This window comes from Pyrus communis, chromosome 1 (genome assembly GCF_041283825.1).
Source record: "Pyrus communis isolate YQ-2024b chromosome 1, ASM4128382v1, whole genome shotgun sequence".
NCBI lineage: Eukaryota > Viridiplantae > Streptophyta > Magnoliopsida > Rosales > Rosaceae > Pyrus > Pyrus communis.
In genome coordinates, this window is record NC_142565.1 from 7,778,384 (window position 1) to 7,800,426 (window position 22,043).

The 22,043-nt window shown below is 36.1% G+C and overlaps 2 protein-coding genes and 1 pseudogene across 3 annotated transcripts; 1 reads left to right on the plus strand and 2 right to left on the minus strand.

Annotated features, from left to right (window-relative positions):
* Window positions 1-11,970: 11,970 nt before the first annotated feature.
* LOC137720677 (phenylalanine ammonia-lyase 1) lies at window positions 11,971-16,511 on the plus strand. The gene is made up of 2 exons (XM_068459773.2): window positions 11,971-12,607; window positions 14,516-16,511. The coding sequence occupies exons 1-2, from the start codon at window positions 12,195-12,197 to the stop codon at window positions 16,263-16,265; spliced, it is 2,163 nt and encodes a 720-aa protein (XP_068315874.2). The 5' UTR covers window positions 11,971-12,194; the 3' UTR covers window positions 16,266-16,511.
* A 230-nt stretch (window positions 16,512-16,741) lies between these two features.
* LOC137719740 (serine/threonine-protein kinase BLUS1 pseudogene) lies at window positions 16,742-18,719 on the minus strand (annotated as a pseudogene). Its single transcript, XR_015963487.1, has one exon. The product of XR_015963487.1 is annotated as a serine/threonine-protein kinase BLUS1 pseudogene (transcript).
* A 1,634-nt stretch (window positions 18,720-20,353) lies between these two features.
* Window positions 20,354-20,934, minus strand: LOC137719741 (GDSL esterase/lipase EXL1-like). The gene is made up of 2 exons (XM_068458771.2): window positions 20,695-20,934; window positions 20,354-20,578 (listed from the first exon to the last, which is right to left on the minus strand). The coding sequence occupies exons 1-2, from the start codon at window positions 20,932-20,934 to the stop codon at window positions 20,354-20,356; spliced, it is 465 nt and encodes a 154-aa protein (XP_068314872.2).
* Window positions 20,935-22,043: the final 1,109 nt, after the last annotated feature.

Here is a 22,043-nt window from a genome sequence, read left to right on the forward strand (position 1 = left end):
AATACTTATCCAAGTCCTCATGGTATTTTATCCCTAGCACTTCTGACAACTGGATCCTCAAAGGTGGAGAACATCTCGAACTAAAGAAAGCTGAGCTCTTCTCCAAATTCACTACTTGCCCGGACCCACGAGCATAATTTTGGAGTACCCCATTAACATTAACCGCCTCTGCTTCTGTAGCTTGCACTACTACAATATTAGCTTTAGGTGTCGGATGATGGTCGCGGTTTAATAAGTCATTATGTCGGATAAAAGATATTTGACACATCATTCGTTTAGTGTCAGATAATAATGAAATCATGTCAGTTATATCCGCCAGTATTTTTTAATTCTTTTTTATTTTTTTTATAAATATTTGTAACATATTTCCGCGGTTTTTAAGTTAATGGTGGCTGTTATAACCGACATAAATTGACTATTTTATTATTTTAGTTTCTGGCGGTTATTATTGTAGTATTCTTGCAGTTATAACCAATAGAAATTGACTATTTTATTATTTTAAGATATTATATTGATTAAAAATAAATAAATAAACACATGGTTTAAATATATTTTTATGGGGGGGATTTTAAAATCGTAACAAAATTTTGGGGGAGAATTTTTGGGAGGGAATTTTGCCACCATATTTTTTCTATCGATTATAACCGACAGTAATGAAAATTTTATGTTGGTTTTTATTTTAAAAAATGTTACAGTCGGTTTTAACTGACAGTAATGAAAATTTTCCAAATAAAACCCTTCTATCTCTTCCTTGCACCGGTGCCTTCTCCCTTCCCCCTTCTTTCAATGAAATCATTTCAACTTTTTACATTTTCTCTCTCTCATTTCAATCTCTCTCTAAACCTTTCTCTCAATCTTTCTTTGTGAGGTCATAGTGTTCACCAACGGTAATTGTTCAGTTCTGTTAATATGTTATCAATAGCCATCGATTCTTCAAGGGTTTTCTATTACTGAATCTTTCAGTTGATTTTTCTTTTGGGGGAGCTTTTTGTTCGATTCTTCATCTGGGGTTTCATCTGGGTTGCATTCTTAGTTGTGTTCATCATGTGCATCGCTTTATGTGTTGCTCTCTCATCTATTTCCGCTACTCTGATGGTTATGATGGTGTATGCTGATAAGGTTGAATTTTGTGACAGGTTCTATGTTCGAAACCTTGCAACATATTACCTTTGATTCTTGATTTCTTGAGCTATTTCTTGTTAAAGATATGAGATTTTCAGTATACATATATGTTACTATGAAAGTTAATCAGTAGTATTGAAACAATTAAAGGCCAAATTGCCAATGTGATAGAGGTCAGATGCCATTGTTTGAACGCCAATTGCCAAATCTGTGAATCTTGATTGAAGTTGTGAAGGTCGATGGCCATAGATTGATTACAGTTAGAATTTGTAAGTGCAGAATACTAGTTTTCTTGTTAATCTTGAAGTGGAGAATACTAGTTTTTCTGCACTATATATGCAAGGGTCTGCAAGTTCTTCCTTGGATTCTCATAATCAAACTGGTGCAGGACAAGTTCTAATTCTACTGGTATTGACTCATCAACTGGTGGAAGAAGTTGTGTTCCTCTTGGTTCAAATAATTCAACACAACTTTCTGGTTTTTAACCCTAATAACCTCAACAACAAGCATTCTATCCTTTGGCACCTGCTAATGATTTTGGATCTGGTTTTGTGGGAAAGAAATGATTCAAAAAGTGGTTTATATTTTTTTTTATTAATATATTTTATGTCGGTTTTATCCGATAAAGAATGCTTTTTTTATTCATTATTAATAAATTTTCTGTCGGTCATATCTGACACAAGTTCTGTCGGTTTTAGAGTATTTTTTGTCAGAAAATTCATTTCCTGACGCTGGCAATTCTGTCAATTATTATATCCGCCACTGCATTCATTTTCTGTCGAATTTTGCTTAATATCCGACAGTAATATACGTTTCTTGTTGGTTATCATAGCGACACTAATAAATAGTTTTGTAATAGTGTTAACAAAATAAAACCAAATCATCCGCAAAAAATACATGAGAGAGAGGCTCGGCCGTGGGACTAACAGTCATTTCCCTAAGCCGCCCCACCCCTTCTTCATTATGGAGTAATGCAGAAAGCCCCTCAGCACATATTAAGTCAAAGGACGAAAATCTAATCTCACACCCAACTTTAATAAAAAATTAGATCTTATTCAGGAATATAATCTAATTTCCTATTTATAAATTGCAGTTCTGTTTAAGTTCTTATTTTTGAGCTTGATAATGCCATTTGCTTTGACCAAGATTTTTGCATGGGCACATCAGCTTTTTGACAAGGTCTCTGATTTTTAAGCCTATACTGTTCATCGATGGTCAAGTCATGGGAGTTCAATATTCATTTGTAACGTGGTCAGCTTAATTACTACGGTCGTTGTTGCTTCTAAATTATTATTCCTTTTCCCAACTATGACTGTAATATAGTTCTTTCTTTTCGCACTAATACCTATACTTTAATTGGTGATTTAGCAAACCTAATTGAATTATGAGAAATGCCAAGTGGTTTTTTTTTTTTTTTTTTTTTTTTTAAAAAAGTGGGACTCTCTCTAAACTCTATGTCACATCATATTTCAGCACAACGTTTTTATTATTGGCACAAGAATTTACGTGAAATTGTGAGATGACAGAGGATCCATAAAAAATTGCACTTTTGAGATAATCCTTTTAGAATTTCTCTTGAATTATATCCACCATGATTTTTTTTTTAAATCTTTCAATAACTATAAAGCATGAAAATTGAGGTGCCATTTGAAAATCATTTCGTTTCAGTTTTTTTTTTTTCAATTTTTTCCCAAACTATAATTATTTTTGCAAAAAATAAAAATAAAAAGTAAAACAAAATGGTTATCAAACAGTCTCTAAATAAAAAAGATAAACTCATCTTAAATTCCAATATGTCACAGTCATAATCTACTCAATCTACTAATTATTCATTACCAAAGATTCAAACAGAAATTGTATATAAGAGTGTAGTAGACCTCTTCTTTTTGTAGGTTTGAGCTTGCTAGCTAGCTATCATATGAAGCCTGCATTTTGTTAATATAAAGAGGTTGAGACTGAGTACACAGCTCACAGCTCATGCATGTTCGATTTCAATTAGGTCGAGTTTCAATCACATTTGCAACGACCCAATTTTTGGTTGATTTTGATTTTGATTTTTTTTTTTTTTTGGTCAAACGATAGATTTATTAGATTATATGATAGATTATGAAGCCGACAAAATTAGAATCCAAGCCGTGATGCAAAGGCAACTCCGAAGCCAATGAGTTTCCAAAAGGCCTCATGCTATATGGAGGTGGGCATGTACATATAAGGCATAAAGAATCTTCTTCCCTGGACGATGTGGAATCTAACAGAATGAGTCTTGCTTTCGGTTAGTGCACAGTTGCAGAAGAACTTCAGTTTCTTACCCTAGCTCGTGAGACAATGTCTTCCACATATTAGTCGTTAGTATGATATTGAGTCAGTCCTACTAGATAACGTAAGAGACTATCTTACTTATGGTTCCACCTGAAATGCTTCAGAGCCTCCTCGGACATCACACGTGTCGAAGTCGCCAATAACCCAAAGCATACCCATCGTTTCAAGAAACCCCACGGCACCACCCATGCAAGTCAAGGTTGTTATATAAAAGGCCAAACGAAAGAAAAGAAGTAGAAGAAGAAATTGAAAAAAAAGGCAAGATTGCGGTTGATCTAGCCGCCAAAACTCTCCTAGCAATGCCATGAAGGGAAAAACACTCCTAGCAATGCCATGAAGGGAAAAACACTCTTAGCAACGCCATGAAGGGAAAAACACTGTTAGCTAGTCAAGAAAAAGCAAGACAACACAAGTATGATAACAACATCTCCGAGTTTACTCCGAATTTAATAACATAATTTAATGGAGAAAATATAAAAATATGAGGAAAAGGAGAAAAAAAACACAACACGTGCATTAGATTTTGACATTGGAATCCATAATTTTCATCTCAAAATTAATATTTATTTTATGTTCTGTATTCATGCTATCATCGTAGTGTTTTTTACGTTATCGTTATATGCCGTTTCAATACTAACGTTGCAGTATTTTATTTTCAATAATATTGTTAATAATTTTTCGTTTTATATTATTATTGTAGTATTTCATTTGGAATTTAATGTAATCGAAATATTATTTTAGTAATGTGACCACCAAGAAGTCACATTGCTTTTAACACGTATTTGATACCATACTTGACCGTTCAACAAAAATTTTCACTTATTTGACTGTTCAACAAGTACATAATTTCAGTGTTGTGTTTAAGAGGAATTCATCTCCGCAGTTTAATTAATTTTTGTTGAACATTTTTGACCGTTCAACAAGTATAGAATTAAATCTTAAAGTTTTGTTCTAACCTAAAAATCTATAGCCGCCTCTTGCTTCTTGCTCCGGCTTGGGGTTGGCGGCAGCCTCTCTTCTCATTCTCGTAACTTCTTCTCATCATGGATTGATGCATACTTATCTTGCGTTTTAATATTTCTGTCAATAAGTGTCTCCTTAATGAGATTATTTGTGAATCTCTTCAAGTGAGTATTTAATTTTGTGTTTGTGTGTTATCGTCTCCTTCTTTTTTTTTTTTTTTAGTTTTTTATTTTTTTAATGAAACTTAAACCCGAAGTTAATATAAATGTTTGTTGAAAATTAATCCTACAGTTAAAATGGCGAAAAGAACAGACTTTACCAAAATTCTGCACTTCTATCAGTATCACCGATGTGTATGGACAAATATACCTCTGTGCTCCAACAAGGGAGGACCTTTTAGACTTCTTGAAAAGGCCACTAAGCGACGATCTTTGGGGATGCTGGGGAGCTTCGATCGTATGCATTTCGAATGAAAATTTTATGTTGGCTATTATCATCGTCTAACTATTATTCTTGAGGCAATGGCGTCTTATGACTTGTGAATTTGGCACATGCCTTTCCTGTCGCAATGTTCTTGCCAATTGCTAGAATATAATTGTAGTGCCTTAACTTATGGCTCGTTGTAAGTGTATTTAAAATGATTAAAAACGTTTTTGATAAAAGTATTTTTAGATCTCAAGTTCTTAGTTAATTTTTTTGAAAATGTTATATCTTTTATTAATAGCCCCTTCATTAATTTTTTTTTTCAAATTATAATTAAATAAGGATTTTGTTTTTTATATTTGGATGTTTCACCAGAATTTCATTCTCCGTTAAATAGAGTAACGGCAATCTACATAAATTCTAAAATATTTTGAATGTAAAACAATTCTACATAAATCCTAAAAATCTATTTTATTAGATTTGAAGCTGTCCATCCAATTTTTTTTTTTTTTTTTTTTTTTGATCTAAGTCATGTGACATGCATGTTATATACTTTGAAGTGTAGATTGACAATTTTTAATGATCATGTGAAGTTGTTTTTTAATGGCCAAATTAGAAGTTTTTTATGATGTTACAGATTTATTTTTCCAAAATAAAAAAAAATTCGGATTTTCTCTCTCTCTCTCTTCTCATGTGATTCAAAATCAAACCATTATTGCAGTCCTAATTTAGTTAGATATATACCGACAATTCATGTAGGAGATTTATTATGTGTTGTTTGTTTTGCGTCCACTTTCTCTGAATCAAGAATTTGGTCATTGAAGAAGATGCAGTTAGTTGACACTCTTCCTATTAATGGATTATCGTTATCGTTTCATTTAAACGAAAGACTTATTTTTTTGGAAAAAAATAATTGAAGGATTTAATTTTGGGAGTTTTAATGAAAAGCTCACGGTACTGTTCATTTTAACGAAAAACCACATTTTTACACTAAAAAGTCAAATCTGATACTATTCACTTTACTCTTTATTTTGTCCTTATCGTTAAAACTCAAAGTTTTCAAGCCTTTTTCATTAGTTTTCCTTTTAATTTTCACTTAAGCGATAATTCAAGAATCAAAGCAAAACTTTACTCTTATGAAATATTGTGTGTGTTTGTGTGTGTATACATCAATCATGCTCTCCTAAGGTCCTCATTTGAGAACTCGTGATAACCAAATACATATTAGCCACAAGATTATATTAGTGTAGATCCAACGGCTTAAAATATTTGACAACTTAATAAACTAAAACCAACTTAAAATCCATGAACCATTAGGAAACTCATTTTCTTGTTTTGGTTTATAAAGTTGTCAGATATTTTAAACTTTTATATCTAAACTAATATAATCTTGTGGATAATATGGATTTGGTCCTCACAGGTTCTCAAAATCAGGACATTAGGAGAGTAGGACTCATATATATATGGATTAGGATCCGGCGACAACAAACTTTTGTGGGATCCACTCGTAATGTATTTCAACGATTTTAACCGTCTATCTGTTATATATTCCCTTAAAGATCATCTAAATTATATATATATATATATATATATATATATATATATATATATATGTAACTTCTACGATAAGTGTGAATTCTACGATAAATGTTGCATTATCAATCCTATATAGTTTCACTTGTGTTACGAGGAATTTTTAATGGAAAAGTGAGGTTGTTAGTTATAGTGGCAGGGTATACATTCCACCGTAAAAGTTTGTTCTTTCACTTAGAAAAACAAGATCCCCTTTAGTTAAGAAAATATCGAATAAAGAATTTGGGGCAGTGCGGTGTGGTGGGGTTGGGAAGAAAAAGAAGATCCAAATCACTAATTTGATGGTATTGGTCAGTCTGTTACGTTCTTATTGGCTTACCAATTGCAATACTTAGAGTGGGTTGGTGAAAACGCTTCAACACCAAACACGAACGTATTCGAAAAATAAAAAAATGATTTGAATCAATTTAATAAAGGGGAAACTTGATATAAGTTCAATTTAATAAAGGGGAAACTTGATATAAGGAATAGTCCAGTTTATTAAAATAAGTCCAATTTGTTATATTTAATTATTTAATTATCAATAGTATCTGTTCAATGATAAGAGTTATTATAAAAATCAAATTGCTTCCCAATTATCTCTTTGCTTATTTCTTTTTATTTATCTTTTTGTTATTTCTCGTTCTTCCTCCTACTTTAAACCCCATTTATAGATTTTATTTTTAATTTTTATAATCAACCTATATGACATATTCTTTTTTTATAATCAACCTGTCATAGATTAATGTGTCTTGCTTGTAGGTATGTTATGTCACATCCCAGACTCCAACCTCTCGGATATTGTCCGCTTTGGCATTCTGGGCCTGGACTATGTCGCAGCCACCCAGCTACCGCACGGTTTTGTTCTTGTGGACCGTAGTCCACAAAAGGCCTCTCTGAAGTTAAAGCTCTGGGCATGGATATATAAGGCCCAAAGACCACGCCCTCACGGGCGATGTGGGATACTACATGTTATGTTTTTTCTACCTTTTAATTAGGTTTCATATCTCACGTATAGGTATTATATACATTCATATATTTGTTACTTGAGATAGGGTATAATGTTTTGCAGATAAATTCATGTTAGTATATTAGTTTTTTTTTGTTATAAGATATTAAATATATTTTTTTGGAGTTGGAAAATGCATAATATTATAATATTTTAATTGATTTTTAATATTTTTAGAAAATATAAAATGAGTATAAAAGAAATAAAAACATATAATTAGATAACTAGATTCATTCCTAAAAACACTCTACATTTTTTGACCTAGATCTAAAAGCCCCTTTAATAAATCTATCATTTGACAAAGAAAACAAAAAAAGATAATAAAGTTGTGGTCTTGTCCAACCTCCCTTTAAGATCCTTTCTCTACTCTTTTGTTAGGATCCTCTTTTGCACTGTTCACGCCCACTTATTGAAATGCCTTCATTTGTTGAACGCCTGAACTTTGTTGGTGTTAACTTAATTAAATCAGCTAATCATCCGTCCTATTTGACTTGGGGTGTTTTTAGGGGAAGATTAATAAAATTGCAATGCATGAAATATCGGTAAAATAATTGATTCAAAACATGAACTTTGTTACCAACAATCGTTCGCGCCGGTCGTTCGCCTAAGACCTGGTACATACATATCAATCCAAATTCGTTTTCAATCAATATCATGACAATTTGGAGTAAATACCTTGCAAAGATCCAACAACCCTATGAATTTCTCCTTTTCGTTTCACCAACCCAAACCCACCCACCCCCCACCCCCCCCCAAAAAAAGAAATGGTGGTTGGTGGTGGGCGTGACTTATCCATACATAACCCCTAAGTTTTGTTTTTAATTTTTGTTGCAAAGCTATTGACGCATTATCTTCAGTAAACTTTTGTTTTCTCTCTACCGTCGTAAGTAGGTTACAAAGGACCAAAACCTTTCGTCAGCGTCAGCTTTGCCCAGTCAAGGACCCAGACTTGTGTTTTATAAGATTTCTTTGGTCAGATTTGTTAAAAATCATCGAAACCTAATCATGTTATATGCCTCAATGAGAACACACCGTATCCAATAAATAAAAAATAGAGTTTTAACGAAAAGTTCACGGTATTGCTCATTTTAACGAAAAACCACATTTTTACACTAAAAAGTCAATCCTGATACTATTCACTTTATCATTTGTTTTGTACTTATCGTTAAAACTCAAAATTTTCAAACCCTTTTCATTAGTTTTCTTAATAAAAAATAAAAATAAAAATAAATAAAAATAAAAAAGCAGTTTTGGGTACTGTAAATTGCAAGAGTGTTTGTCACATCCCGGCCCGGGGCGGATCACTTCCTGGGCCCGCTCCACCACCATAGCACGATATTGTCCACTTTGGGCTTACCATTCCCTCACGGTTTTGTTTTTGGGAACTCACGAGCAACTTCCCAGTGGGTCACCCATCATGGGATTGCTCTAGCCCCCTTCTCGCTTAACTTCGGAGTTCCTACGGAACCCGAAGCCAGTGAGCTCCCAAAAGGCCTCGTGCTAGGTAGGGATGAGAATATATATTTAAGAATCACTCCCCTGGCCGATGTGGGAGTGTTCAATTTTCGACATGCACATGAGTTATAATTGCATGGCTTCTTGACATGGATCACGAAGATGTATAAATAATGTGTATGAGATATAATATGGGTACATTAAGTACATGGCTAGATATTAAATACCTTAAGGAAGGGAAGTGGGTGAAGAGAATGATATCTACCTCTCATTGCTTTTTATTTGTAGATAATGTTTTACTGCAATGGTGGAAGACAATGATGCTTATGCATCATGGTGCCTGTTTAATCTGTCCAACTCTTCTCTCCTTAACAACTAACTATTTAACCCACTAATACTATTATTTGTATAAAAAAATAATAATTAAAAAAAACACTAAAGAGAAAGAAAGACGAGGGGAAAGAAGAGGATAGTGTATCAAATTTAATGCTAGATTATGCCATACTTACAACAACTTCACATTTTAGTTGGATAATGATCTTAGAGAGACCAATTCGTATCTTGATATTGTGGTATTTAATTTGCTTATGTGTTGGTCCATCTTGAACCTCAATTGGCATTAAAAGGTTGTGCCATTTCCATTTTGCTACCAATAAAACATAAACATATCATGTGTCACATTAATCGGTATTAAAAAGTTGAGATAACATGACTACTGTTATATGCATAAATTCTTTTATTTTAACGTTAATGTCTGGAATTCGTCTAGATCGATACACCTTCGATCGTCCAATTTCTTTGGCCGTCAACCGACCTTTTTTTTTATATATATATATATATATATATTTTTTTTTCTCATAGTAACAGTCACATGTTTCTTGGCTCAGCACTTGCTTCTTTTAGGATATATAAAACCCTACTGCACTGGTTTTACATTCCTTTACTTTGGTGGTTGTTTGGGTAACTCCTTTGGCCAAATCCTGTCTGACGGTGTCCATATATAAAAGCGAAGCTTTCCGAATTTGGGAAGCAATAACTGATAAGATATTTATGGAATTGGGGGAGAAAAAAGCTACGAGACTCCATTGCCAATATCCTACCAAACACATACCAATAAGTTCCATTTATACATAGAATGCGGTTGGTAAGATTTCCACTAAAATTTGGTCATAAAAGAAATAATAGTACTAGTGTTGCAAAAATCAAACATAAAAATGATATATCAAATGATTATTTGAATTATACGATGGTGGTGAGGAAAATGATGAAATACATCTGTGAGTCTATCCAACTAATCTCCTTTTTAAAAGAAAATAATGATTATTCAATAACCTAGGCTGAAGCAAAATAACCCAAATCATGTTTTTGTTTGTTTTGTTTTTCCTTGCCCTAAAACTTTTAATCTAGTAATTTGCGTGCACAATCTAAAGGCACAGGGTCATGTGGATTTGCTTGAGATTCAGTGGCACGAAATTGTGGCCCAATTTCCAAAGTGATTGTGTCAAGCTCATTTGTAATAAAATTTACAAAAGAAAATGAAAGTATTTCGTGCCAATTTCCAAAGTGATTGACACCTTTGTAATAAAAATTACAAAAGCTAAAGATAATGATAGTATTTCGTGTCAATTTCCAAAGTGATTGTGCCAAGCACTTTTGTAGACTTGTAGTAAAAATACCTAAGCTGAAGAAAATAAATGTGAAGAAATCAAAACTAGCTTTAAAAGTTTTAGTTTTTATTTTTCGTTGGATTTTTTAATTTTTTTTGTTTCTTTTATACAACGATATGTTTACACAAAGGTGTGAGGAATAAATTAATATTGAACTCGACATTCACAAGATTCGAACCTAAAACCTCTTACTTACGAGTGAAGAAGAAATATTTATTTTCTTTACTTAATTCAATAAAATCCTATCTTTCGGCCCAAAGAAAAATGTAAACTAAAATGATAATTATACATTTAAAATTTGAAAATTAAGTTGAACTTTATTCATTATTTCTCTCACCTCTCTTTCTTCTACATTTTTCTTCAACATGCATCGCTTGTATGGAATTGCAAGTTACTTTTTTTTATGCAACCAATTTTAGAGAGGGAAAATCAAATATAACTTTGAATTGAATTTGGAAAACCATTCCATTCATAAACAGTTAAGAAATTGAACACAATTATCATTCTCATTTTAACATTTCAGTCAAATAAACGTGGTCTGAGTGAAGAGTCAAGTATTCCTAATTCGTTAGCTATAAGTCCCTTTCAAGAGTAACAAAATTTATTTTATAAACGATATTTTATTTTCAGGGGAGTAACGGATTAGGCTAAAGCACACAGTAGATCATTCATAATATAATCATGTATCGGTCTCATCAAATGTTTGCACAGAAACAATCCTCTTGTTAGATATCCAAAATCTTATTACGTTAATGCTGCTAAACTGTAAATCTTGATTATAATTTACATTTACATCATCATAAAGTACGCATGTTCTTCTAAAACACATTTGTACGCCATGTGTCATCACTTGAATGGTGTAGTTGACATATTCCAACAAAAATTTACTTCAACAAGAATTTAAATTTACATTTTTAAAGTTTAACTAACGTAACATGTTACATGCGAATTTAATTCAAGATAATCTATTTACGGTTTGTACACTTTCTTAACGTTCTATTAAAATCGCTATCGTATCACCTTGAAAAAAAAAAACACTAACACCTTACATCATACGACAATGCAACGGCACCTTGCACGAAGAATTTTACTTGTCATATGAACAATTGTTTTTGCAGAGAAATAGGCTGACGTGCTGCTGTCGTGCCTTAGTTTCCTTCAGAGAGCCTGCTTGCTCACCAACCCCCGCCCCCCTCTTCCCTTCCCCGTCGGTTATCATTTGACAAGTAAAAGCCCGCGTTTTTTAACCCCACCTAAACGACACATGTTGTTCTCAAACGCACTCTCAAACGCACATGTACGCCACGTGTGATCACGTGAACGGTCCCCGATCATGAAGATCCAAGGGCCACCTGCAGTTTTCAACTAACATTTCGGCCTACCCACCAAGCATTCGATGTGGGACGTCCCCTATATAAACAAGGCAATTATGGGTGAACCAACTCAGGAAAATACTCGTAAATTTTCCTTTTCACCCCAAATTTAACTTAGAGCTAGCACGACCTCTTTCCATTCCCTTCCTTTGCCAATTCCCATTCCCTTATTATTTCTGTTCGACCAGGTTTTTATCCCACTGAATTTTTCCCGGCAAGGTTTTTCTCGGCTCCATTCATTCTCATTGTTTGGTATACCCATTTTGGTATTGTTTGTGATCTGGGAAACAAATGGAACCGGGAAATAACCAAGCCGGCAACGGAAACGGCTCCCTGGAGTCGTTTTGCGTAGGCCATGAGAAGATACTTGCGACACATGACCCATTGAACTGGGGGATGGCAGCTGAAGCAATGAAAGGGAGCCATCTTGACGAGTTCAAACGGATGGTCAACGATTACAGGAAGCCAGTGGTGAAGCTTGGTGGGGAGAGCCTGACGGTGGCTCAGGTTGCTGCAATTGCCAACCACGACGGTGCCAAGGTGGAGCTGTCGGAGGAGAAAAGGGCTGGGGTGAAGGCCAGCAGTGATTGGGTTATGGATAGCATGGGCAAAGGCACAGACAGCTATGGTGTGACCACTGGTTTTGGTGCAACCTCGCATAGGAGAACCAAGCAAGGTGGAGCTCTTCAGAGGGAGCTAATTAGGTAATTAATTAACCTTCGATTCTCTAATTAATTAATCTTCCATTGAACATATCCATCATCCTTGCTTGGGGATCATAATTCTATTAATTAGTTTGTTAATTTTACTTATTCAAGCCAATTAGTTGACTTCATTAGTCGTTCCTTTATGTACTTAATCAGAATGGATACATATACAGAAAGGATTCATAAACGGCACAAAATGAAAAATTTGTGCACTTATGAGACGTTAAGTGGTACTAGATTCCACTTATTTAAAGAATTGCAACCTTGACATATATATATATACAGAAATAACTCATAAAACAACGTATAAAATGAAAAGTTCCGACCTCGAATGGTTGTTAAGAAGAAGTGACGGGATAAAGAACAAGGCGTCTTTTTATCTTTCTATGTTTGATGGAATTTATGATTGAATCTGTTTTTAGGTGAAAATTGGTAACTAGCATGGTCTCACCTTATGTACTTATTGATGTCGGTATATGTTAGGTGATTGTATTTATTTTTATGATATTTCGTAATATTATTATTATTTTGGCTAAAACTAAAAAATGTGACATGAGGAGGATGCACAGATCTAAACAAAACAGAGCAATATTTTATTTTTTATTTCTATTTTCCTTGAATTTAAATATTTCTACTTATAGCACTACTCTTGCAAATGACTTTTTTCTCAAAAATGATTTAAAATGGATCCGTTGAAAATTTTTTTATCAATTTTAAACATCTTTCTAATTTTAATAAAATAAAATTATTAATAATGTCAAAAAATTGTTTGTTTGACCAAAGATGTCGTGTATCATATTATATTATACATGGTGTACAATGATTTACATACACACACACACACCCCTTTATCCAAAGGGTTTTATATTTTTCTTTTTGACAAAAATAAGAACTAGTTGTTGTGACCACTTCACATCGAATTATAAGTTTTTTATAGGCCATCTTTGTAAAATATTAGTCAAATTAAAAATATTTAAGGCATCTAATTGAATTCAAAGAAATTGACGAATACTATGTTCCAAGAAACATTAAAATTTCATCATGACAATCAAAATAAATGATTTTAAATTGAATTAATATTTTGTGAAAATGATTTATGAATGAAGGCTTTAAAAATATGCAATTCAGATTGTTAAGTTTGATGGATAATTGACTTCACAACCAATTCCCTTTTAAAAATAAAATGAGGTCGCTTTAGCTTAAGAGTCCACACACACACACACACACACACATTTTGAACTCAAAGCAAAGGAAAAATGATTTAATCAAATTAAAATATATTATTATTTTCATGACTTAGTAGCATTTACATGCTTGGCACGTGGTTGCCAGAGAGTCAACGTCTAATTCAATATTGGTGCACGTGACCCATTTATTCCTTATTGGTCCCCAAATAATCTGGTCCATATTGCATAATAACTAAACAGGCCTTCGTTTTTCGGTTTTTTTGGTTCTTTTTTTTTTTTTTAGTCCACCAGAATCTGCTGCCCACGTGGCTCTATGGGCCCATAAAAAATAAATACCTCACTTCAGCCCATTTCTACTAAAAAAACAAAACGTATTCTACTGCAAATAACTTGTAGCTCAAGCGATTAACAATATTTACTTTGCATTAAAAAATAAAAACTCATTTTACTAATGTTTAACCTTTTTTATAATAGTTAATAATAGTTGTGCAACTTTCTAGAAAGTTCTTGTGCGTATCCCTTTCGTTTCTTCTATTTTTCTGAAGGACAAAATTTCACTATATCTAGTCTAAACTATTAGGAGGCATATTTGAACCAGGTTCATAGGGCGGAGGACATCCGTTTTAACTAATGTGACTGTGCCACGTGTGTTTTAAAGAATTAGTTGTGTTAGTTGCTACTCAAGTTGACTTGTGTGCAATTTTTGGTTGTTGAACAGATTTTTGAATGCTGGAATCTTCGGCAACACCACAGAAGGGACCCACATTCTGCCTCACACAGCAACAAGAGCAGCAATGCTGGTGAGGATCAACACCCTCCTCCAGGGCTACTCCGGAATCAGGTTCGAAATCCTGGAAGCCATAACCAAGTTCCTCAACAACAATGTCACCCCATGCCTCCCCCTTAGGGGCACAATCACCGCCTCTGGGGACTTGGTTCCGCTCTCGTACATTGCTGGGCTTTTGATCGGTAGGCCTAACTCCAAGTCCACCGGACCCAATGGCGAAACCTTAACCGCTTCTGATGCCTTCAAGCTAGCTAGGATTGATAGTGGGTTCTTTGAGTTGCAACCAAAAGAAGGGCTTGCCTTGGTCAATGGAACAGCAGTTGGGTCTGGTTTGGCTTCTATGGTTCTGTTTGACGCTAACACACAAGCGCTTTTATCAGAAGTGCTTTCGGCAATTTTCGCTGAAGTTATGCAAGGGAAACCTGAATTCACAGATCACTTGACTCACAAGTTAAAACATCACCCTGGCCAAATTGAAGCTGCAGCAATAATGGAACACATTTTGGCTGGAAGTGATTATGTAAAAGCAGCTGAGAAAGTGCATGAGATGGACCCTCTCCAGAAGCCAAAACAGGACAGGTATGCTCTTAGAACATCTCCCCAATGGTTGGGTCCACAGATTGAGGTGATCAGAGCAGCAACAAAGATGATTGAGAGGGAGATTAACTCAGTGAATGACAACCCTTTAATCGATGTCTCAAGAAACAAGGCATTACATGGCGGAAACTTTCAGGGCACACCGATTGGTGTTGCCATGGACAACACCAGATTAGCCATTGCTGCAATTGGAAAACTCATGTTTGCACAGTTCTCTGAGCTTGTCAATGACTTTTACAACAATGGCTTGCCTTCAAATCTCACAGCAAGCAGCAATCCCAGCTTGGATTATGGGTTCAAAGGTGCGGAAATCGCCATGGCGTCCTACTGCTCGGAGCTCCAATTCCTTGGCAACCCTGTCACAAACCATGTCCAAAGTGCAGAGCAACACAACCAAGATGTCAACTCCTTGGGATTGATTTCTTCGCGAAAAACCACCGAGGCGGTCGACATATTAAAGCTAATGTCATCCACATTCCTAGTTGCACTGTGCCAAGCTATTGATTTAAGGCATTTGGAGGAGAATTTGAAGAGCACAGTGAAGACCACCGTGAGTCAGGTTGCCAAGAGAGTCCTCACCGTGGGCTTCAATGGCGAGCTTCACCCCTCTCGGTTCTGCGAAAAAGACCTCCTCAAGGTCGTCGACCGTGAGTATGTTTTTGCCTACATCGATGATCCTTGCAGTGCTACATATCCACTGATGCAGAAACTGAGGCATGTACTAGTTGAGCATGCATTGAGCAATGGTGACAAGGAGAGGAGTACAAGCACTTCAATTTTCCAAAAGATTGCAACTTTTGAGGAGGAACTGAAAACCCTATTGCCGAAAGAGGTCGAAACCACCCGGGCCGAGTACGAGAACGGGAAAACAGCAATCCCAAACAGGATCAAAGAATGCAGGTCTTACCCATTGTACAAGTTTGTGAGGGAAGAGTTGGGGACTGATCTATTGACTGGTGAGAAAGTGAGATCACCAGGGGAGGAATGTGACAAGGTTTTCAGTGCTATGTGTGCTGGGAAGTTGATTGATCCTCTGCTGGATTGCTTGAAGGAGTGGAATGGTGCTCCTCTTCCTATTTCTTAAGAGTGCTTTTGGGGGATTTTTTTTTTAATTTGTTAAAGTTTATGGGGTTTTTTTTTTTTTTTATTTTTTTTTTATACAAGGCTATAGGACCTTGAAACTGCAAAGTGTTATGTTTTTTCTTTAAATATTATTTTTTTATCTTTCCGTTTTATTGCATGTATGTTATCTGTATTGTAGTGGATCTTATGCGTATCAACAAAATGTATCATAAACAAAAGTAATAAAAGGTGTCCATTTCTTTAATAAGCTCTATGTGATTCTTGATGGCTTGCATATGGAGAGTTTTTTATTATTTTTATTTTGTTAAAGAACCATGTGATTGAAGTTTCAAAGATTTTTGTCTAGAGGCTAATGCGCTTAACCAGTTAAGCTAAGCCCGCCCACCCCCTATGAAGTGATAAAATTTGTATCAACTCTCTCTCTCTCTCTCTCTACGTTAGCAAAAGAGATATGGGAAGAAAATTACAGTAACTATATATCAATCCAACACCAATTGATCATTAATTCTTTGCTTCTTTACAAATGACAAATTCCAAATGATGTAATCAGAATCTAAACACTTTATAGTACATCTCACACACGAAAATGAATGCTCTCCTAAACACCATAAAAAAAGCATCCAAAAAGTAGACCAATTTTTTCAAAAAGCAAACTCTCTGCAAATGCAATTTCCTGGAGAAATCTTACTAATCTCTTTCATTCGGGGTCCAACTTTAGCTTGATCAGCTCCAACGCTAGCTGAAACTGCAAACATGTTTTCTGCTCAGACTCCAACTCACTCTTCAGCGTCTTAACCTCCTCTGCTTCTCCCAACAGATCAATAATGCTCATCAAATTCTCCATCTGTTTTTCCAATTTTCTTGCAATTTCCACCAATTCCACCAGCGATTCCACCAGCAACCTCACCAGCCCAGCATTGCCGCCGTCTGAAGACTCAGCCGGAAAGCTGGAAGTAGAATACAACACAGCCGGATAAATCGGGTTCAAAACAAACTCGCTCAAATTAATCTGCAACAGCATAATATCTTCCTGCTCTTTCTCCAACGCATTCTTCAGCATCCAAATGTCTACGGGATCGTCTATGCTCACCTCAACTGCTCCCTTCAACTCACCAGTAGTCATCATCACAATCTGTAATTGCTTTGCCAACCTCCTTACAGATTCTGAAAGCCGGAATTTGACGCCGCCACAAGACTCAGAGCTGGGAGCAGAAGACGACTCAGCCGGAAAAACGGGGTTGAAAACAAACTCTTCCACATTGAAATTCCATCCGCTAAACCCCATATCCACACCCCGTAGTTCTCCATAGTTTACATTGCCCAACAAGTGAGCCAAACCCCTGTTTCTTTTCTTGAACCTCTCCTCGACGCTCTCCAAATGCGGAAGCAGAGTCCCCACAAGATAATCCTTGCCCCCGCAGTTGTCGAAAAACGAGTGCTTCAGCAGCGCCTCTGCCGCCGGCCTCTTCTCCGGGTCCCGATCAAGGCAAGAACCCACCAAGTCCTTGAAAACCGCAGAGTACTTCTGGTTCCGGAAATCTTTGATGATGTTTTCGTAATCCGCAAGCCGGAACCTGTTCTTGACCTTCAGAATTTGAGTCTCTAATAACAGCGGCAAGCCAGACAGGGGAGGGCCGCCCAGAGCCAATTCCAGCGCCGTGACCCCAAATGCCCAGATATCCGCCTTGCATCCACCTCCACCAGGCGCCACCCAATACGGCCTTGTAGAAGTGTCGTTTGCCCCAGTTGAAAAATCGGCGTCGTAGAAAGAAGAAGAGACCCCAAAATCTGCGAGCTTAACGGACCCATCAGAGTCAACCAAGATGTTTCCGGGCTTGATGTCCCCGTGGAAGCGTCCGTGGCTATGGAGATACGACATGGCATTTAGCGTCTCTTTCAGGACGACTGCAATGCAGGGCTCTGGTAATCCTCCCGGGAAAGCAGAGGGGGCGATTATTACGGATTGCAGAGAGCCGAAGGTCATGAACGGCATGACCACCCAGAGACGGCGCTCGGCGGTGGTGAAGGAGCAATGATCGCCGAGAATGTTGGGGTGGGAAAGAGACAGAGTCTTGGTGTCGCGTAGCTTACTCTCGAAATCGGCCGCGGATTGATTGAGGTTGACGGACTTGATTGCGACGATTGCAGAGTTCATGGGGACGCAGACTGCCTTGTAGACGAAAACCTTGTCGCCAGAGCCGATTTCTTGGAGGTTTTTATACGCGGTGGAGTCCAACGGGAATTGGACCTTTTGTTGGTCATCTTGGTGGGAGGGAGAAGACGAAGAAGTCGCCATTGAAGACGAAAAAGATGAAATCTTGAAGAATGGAAGTGGGTTGTTTGGATTTCTGGGAAATGGGTTTTGATGGAGAAGATGAATGTAGGGTTTCTGCAGAAATAATTTTTGTGAAAGGTTGATGCTTTGGGAGGAAGCCGACGATGCACGAGACTGCGTGACTGTGTACTGCTCTGCTTTTAATTACTTATATAATAAAAAATGGTAAGAAGATGAGGTTATTTTGGGGATTTTCTATCCAATTGGCGGATGAAAATTATATGTAAGTTTTAATTTTTCCCCCTAGATTATGTTAATTTGCAAATCATCAACATTCTGTTGCGAGGTTGTTTTGGTAATTAGGATTGGGTGAGGTTGGTTAAGATAACAATACCGTTAGAGTTAGTTGGTTTTCTGTTATTTGCCATGTAAACGATATCTTGGGATGCAAGGCATGATGCCCAGATATGAGACAACCCATCTCTCTACCATCTAAGAGAGATGTGTCATATATCCTCCTATGCTCATCGATGCAATCGTATAAATATTTTTAAAAGACTACAAGAATTAATATAAACAAAATACATATTTAAGACCTGCAAGTCCAATAACAAGAGCGATCTATGAACCTATTGAAATCATTCTCCAATATGTAAATAAAAATCAAGTAAGCCCTCAAGAAAAAAAGTCTTAAAAGGTCGTAAGTTCGTGTTCGAAAATAACAAATTCGTAACCACCTTATTCTCTCTCTTTTAGTGTAAATATATCATTTTATAAAAAAAATACCATGGAAGTGTTGTAGGCCTATTTAAATGAAAAATTATAAAGTGAGAGAGAGAGAGGGTGCGGTAGCAAGCGAGAATAGAGATTTTTTTTTTTTACCTTTTCATTTTATTGCATGCATGTTATCTACATTGTAGTGAATCTTCTGCAGATCAACAAAATCTATTATAATCTAAAGTCACAAAAGGTGTCTATATGTGTTTAACAAGCTCTCTCCATCACAAACACACATGCAGACACATACGCATATAAATCTTGCAAACCTCAAGAAAATATCGCGAGATTGTAGTTACAGTGGTTAAGAGTCGTTGTCTCTACATTCATTGAGTGTTTATGTTTGAATCTTTCTTTTCTTGACATCGTTTGATTTTGTAAAAAGAGCTTGATTTCACCTCCATTCCCATACCACTTAAGTTGAAACTTGACAAACCAAGCATTCATTTTCTTTAAGCAAACTAGCCGGACTCAAAACTGGTGTACCGTGAATTGACATCTACAATTCACTACTTGGTGTCGTCATAAACACCGCTCAATACGGTACAACGTTGTTTTGATGAATTCCTGTAGGGCTTGGAAGTTGCAAATAAGGGGTGTCGCAATACTGGAATTATTTGAAGTAACAAAACTCTGCAACCAGCTCCAGCCTGCAGGCTCCTGAGCCGCGGGGAAGGCTAAAGTTTTAAGGGACAGCTACTCATGTGGTAGGTCTTATAGTTAGTTCAATATAAAGTTTCGGATTCAGCAGCTCATCGCATGTTACTGAGTTTATATTTAGCAGAACTTGTTCTTTTTACATACATGCAACATGGAAATCAAAATGATTATATAAGAAGAGCAACAAGAAATTCTACATTTAAACTTCTTGAAATTATTCACATAACGTATTCAGAAATTTTTAGAATTATACATAATTAACTGAAACAAGTTTAGATGCGTCCACTTCCATCAGTTTATATGCGCTTATGAAATTCTACATTTAAACTTCGTGAAACGTAAATGACTACATGAATTCTGAGGGCGTTGATTAAGGGTCAAGAATGGTGGTAGATATCCAAAAAGACTAGCTTGGCGTCTGTAAAGTTGGAGTTGATGTAATCTAGTTCATTTGACAGCAAAGAATTGAACAACTCTGCGCTTTGGTTTTGCAGCTTCAAACACTCTCTCAGTAACCCAGTTGAACTTATTTCCAATGAAGTGCAACCGATCGCTACAGCACTGAAAACACCAATTCTCCTAGCTCCGAGGCTACATAGATCCTGCAAAATACAACTTCAAAACTTATGTATAAAAATCAGAGTGTGTGTCACACTATAGTACTGATGATATTTCATTTGATTAAGTTTACTTTGACGAATGTAGAAACCGATCTGACCAGAAGAGCAGCATATGAAGGAAAATCATACCGAAATTTCCAGATAAAGCTCGGATAGGACCTCAAAATGTCACTGCTGCTTGCTGAAACTAGAAATAAACTGTTGGTTATAATTTTTCTTGTTCTCTTTTCTTCAACAGTCCCTTTCAGTTTCGCAGTGTACTCTTTGAAGTGTTCTAATTGCGCGGGCAGAGATAGAGCTCCCTGACAAATTTTTACTGTGATCTTCAGACTGATCATGTCTTTGAAGGGCTTCCCTTTCGTCATGGCTTGGGCCAGAAAGTAAAGAACTATGACTAAGCACGTCTCAAATTGTCGTAAATTGGCTCTGTGATTCTTGATGGCTCGCATACGGAGTGACACGCCCCGATCCTAATGTCCTCAGGACATCGGGATGGTCACGTGCTGGTCAACATCTGAACGAAAGCCATTTAATGAATACAAATGCTGAGAACATGTGAAACGTGCACATAAATTGTAGCAAGATAATAGGATGTGACTATTCATGCAGTATGAGAGTACTATCACAATAATAATATTCAACTACCAACAATGAATATAATGATAAAGCATGACATGTTAAGAGCATACATCTAATATAGAGTACAAGCAGAAGGTAAGATAGAGAAGTGCTATTACAATAGATGTCAAGTAGAGAGAATAGCATGGTGTCACTGGTAGGGGAAAGCCTCATAGCGCGAGTCGTAATCCTCGTTCCTATGTCCTGAGAGGGCGCAAAACAAACATGAGTGGACCAAGTTATCAACATACTAACCCCCAAAGTTTTATGAAAACTAATAGCATAATAAGTGGTAGGTTTTCCGAAAACACTAGCATGCCATAAAACATCTCATAAAACATATCTCGTAGATATGTGCTAGCTAGTGGTATCAGTATTAGTATCTCTCGGCCTGAAGCCAGTAACATATACCTCCTGCCAACCATATATCTCCCTTAGCCTTATTTCTCCCTTACCCGTAGGCAGAACAGTGACCACTAGATACGCACAAAACCATTGAACATAATCTTTCAAAACATAGGTACATATATTTCAAAAACATCTTCATAGTATAAAGTCATCCATCATCTATACTATAAAGAAGTGTGTAAAAACATGTTCTAAATAATATATCGTCATCCATCAGATATCCTACAAAGAACATGGGTTCAATAGAAAGTATGGTATTCCAAAATATTCTAAGAACATGGGTCCACTCATAGATACTCCGTCGTAGAAGAGTCATACGAAATAGGAATACTACTACAATATTAGCTTTAGGTGGCGGATGATGGTGGTGGATATTAGAAAAATCATGTTGGATAAATTATATCCAACACATCATTTAATT

Excerpts from the sequence above, each read along its gene's own strand:
- LOC137720677 (XM_068459773.2), top strand. The coding sequence starts at position 12,195 with ATGGAACCGGGAAATAACCAAGCCGGCAACGGAAACGGCTCCCTGGAG. Across the intron at positions 12,608-14,515 it reads CTTCAGAGGGAGCTAATTAG|ATTTTTGAATGCTGGAATCT; the intron begins GTAATTAATTAA and ends GTTGTTGAACAG.
- LOC137719741 (XM_068458771.2), bottom strand. The coding sequence starts at position 20,934 with ATGATCAGTCTGAAGATCACAGTAAAAATTTGTCAGGGAGCTCTATCT. Across the intron at positions 20,579-20,694 it reads CTTCATATGCTGCTCTTCTG|GATCTATGTAGCCTCGGAGC; the intron begins GTCAGATCGGTT and ends TGTATTTTGCAG.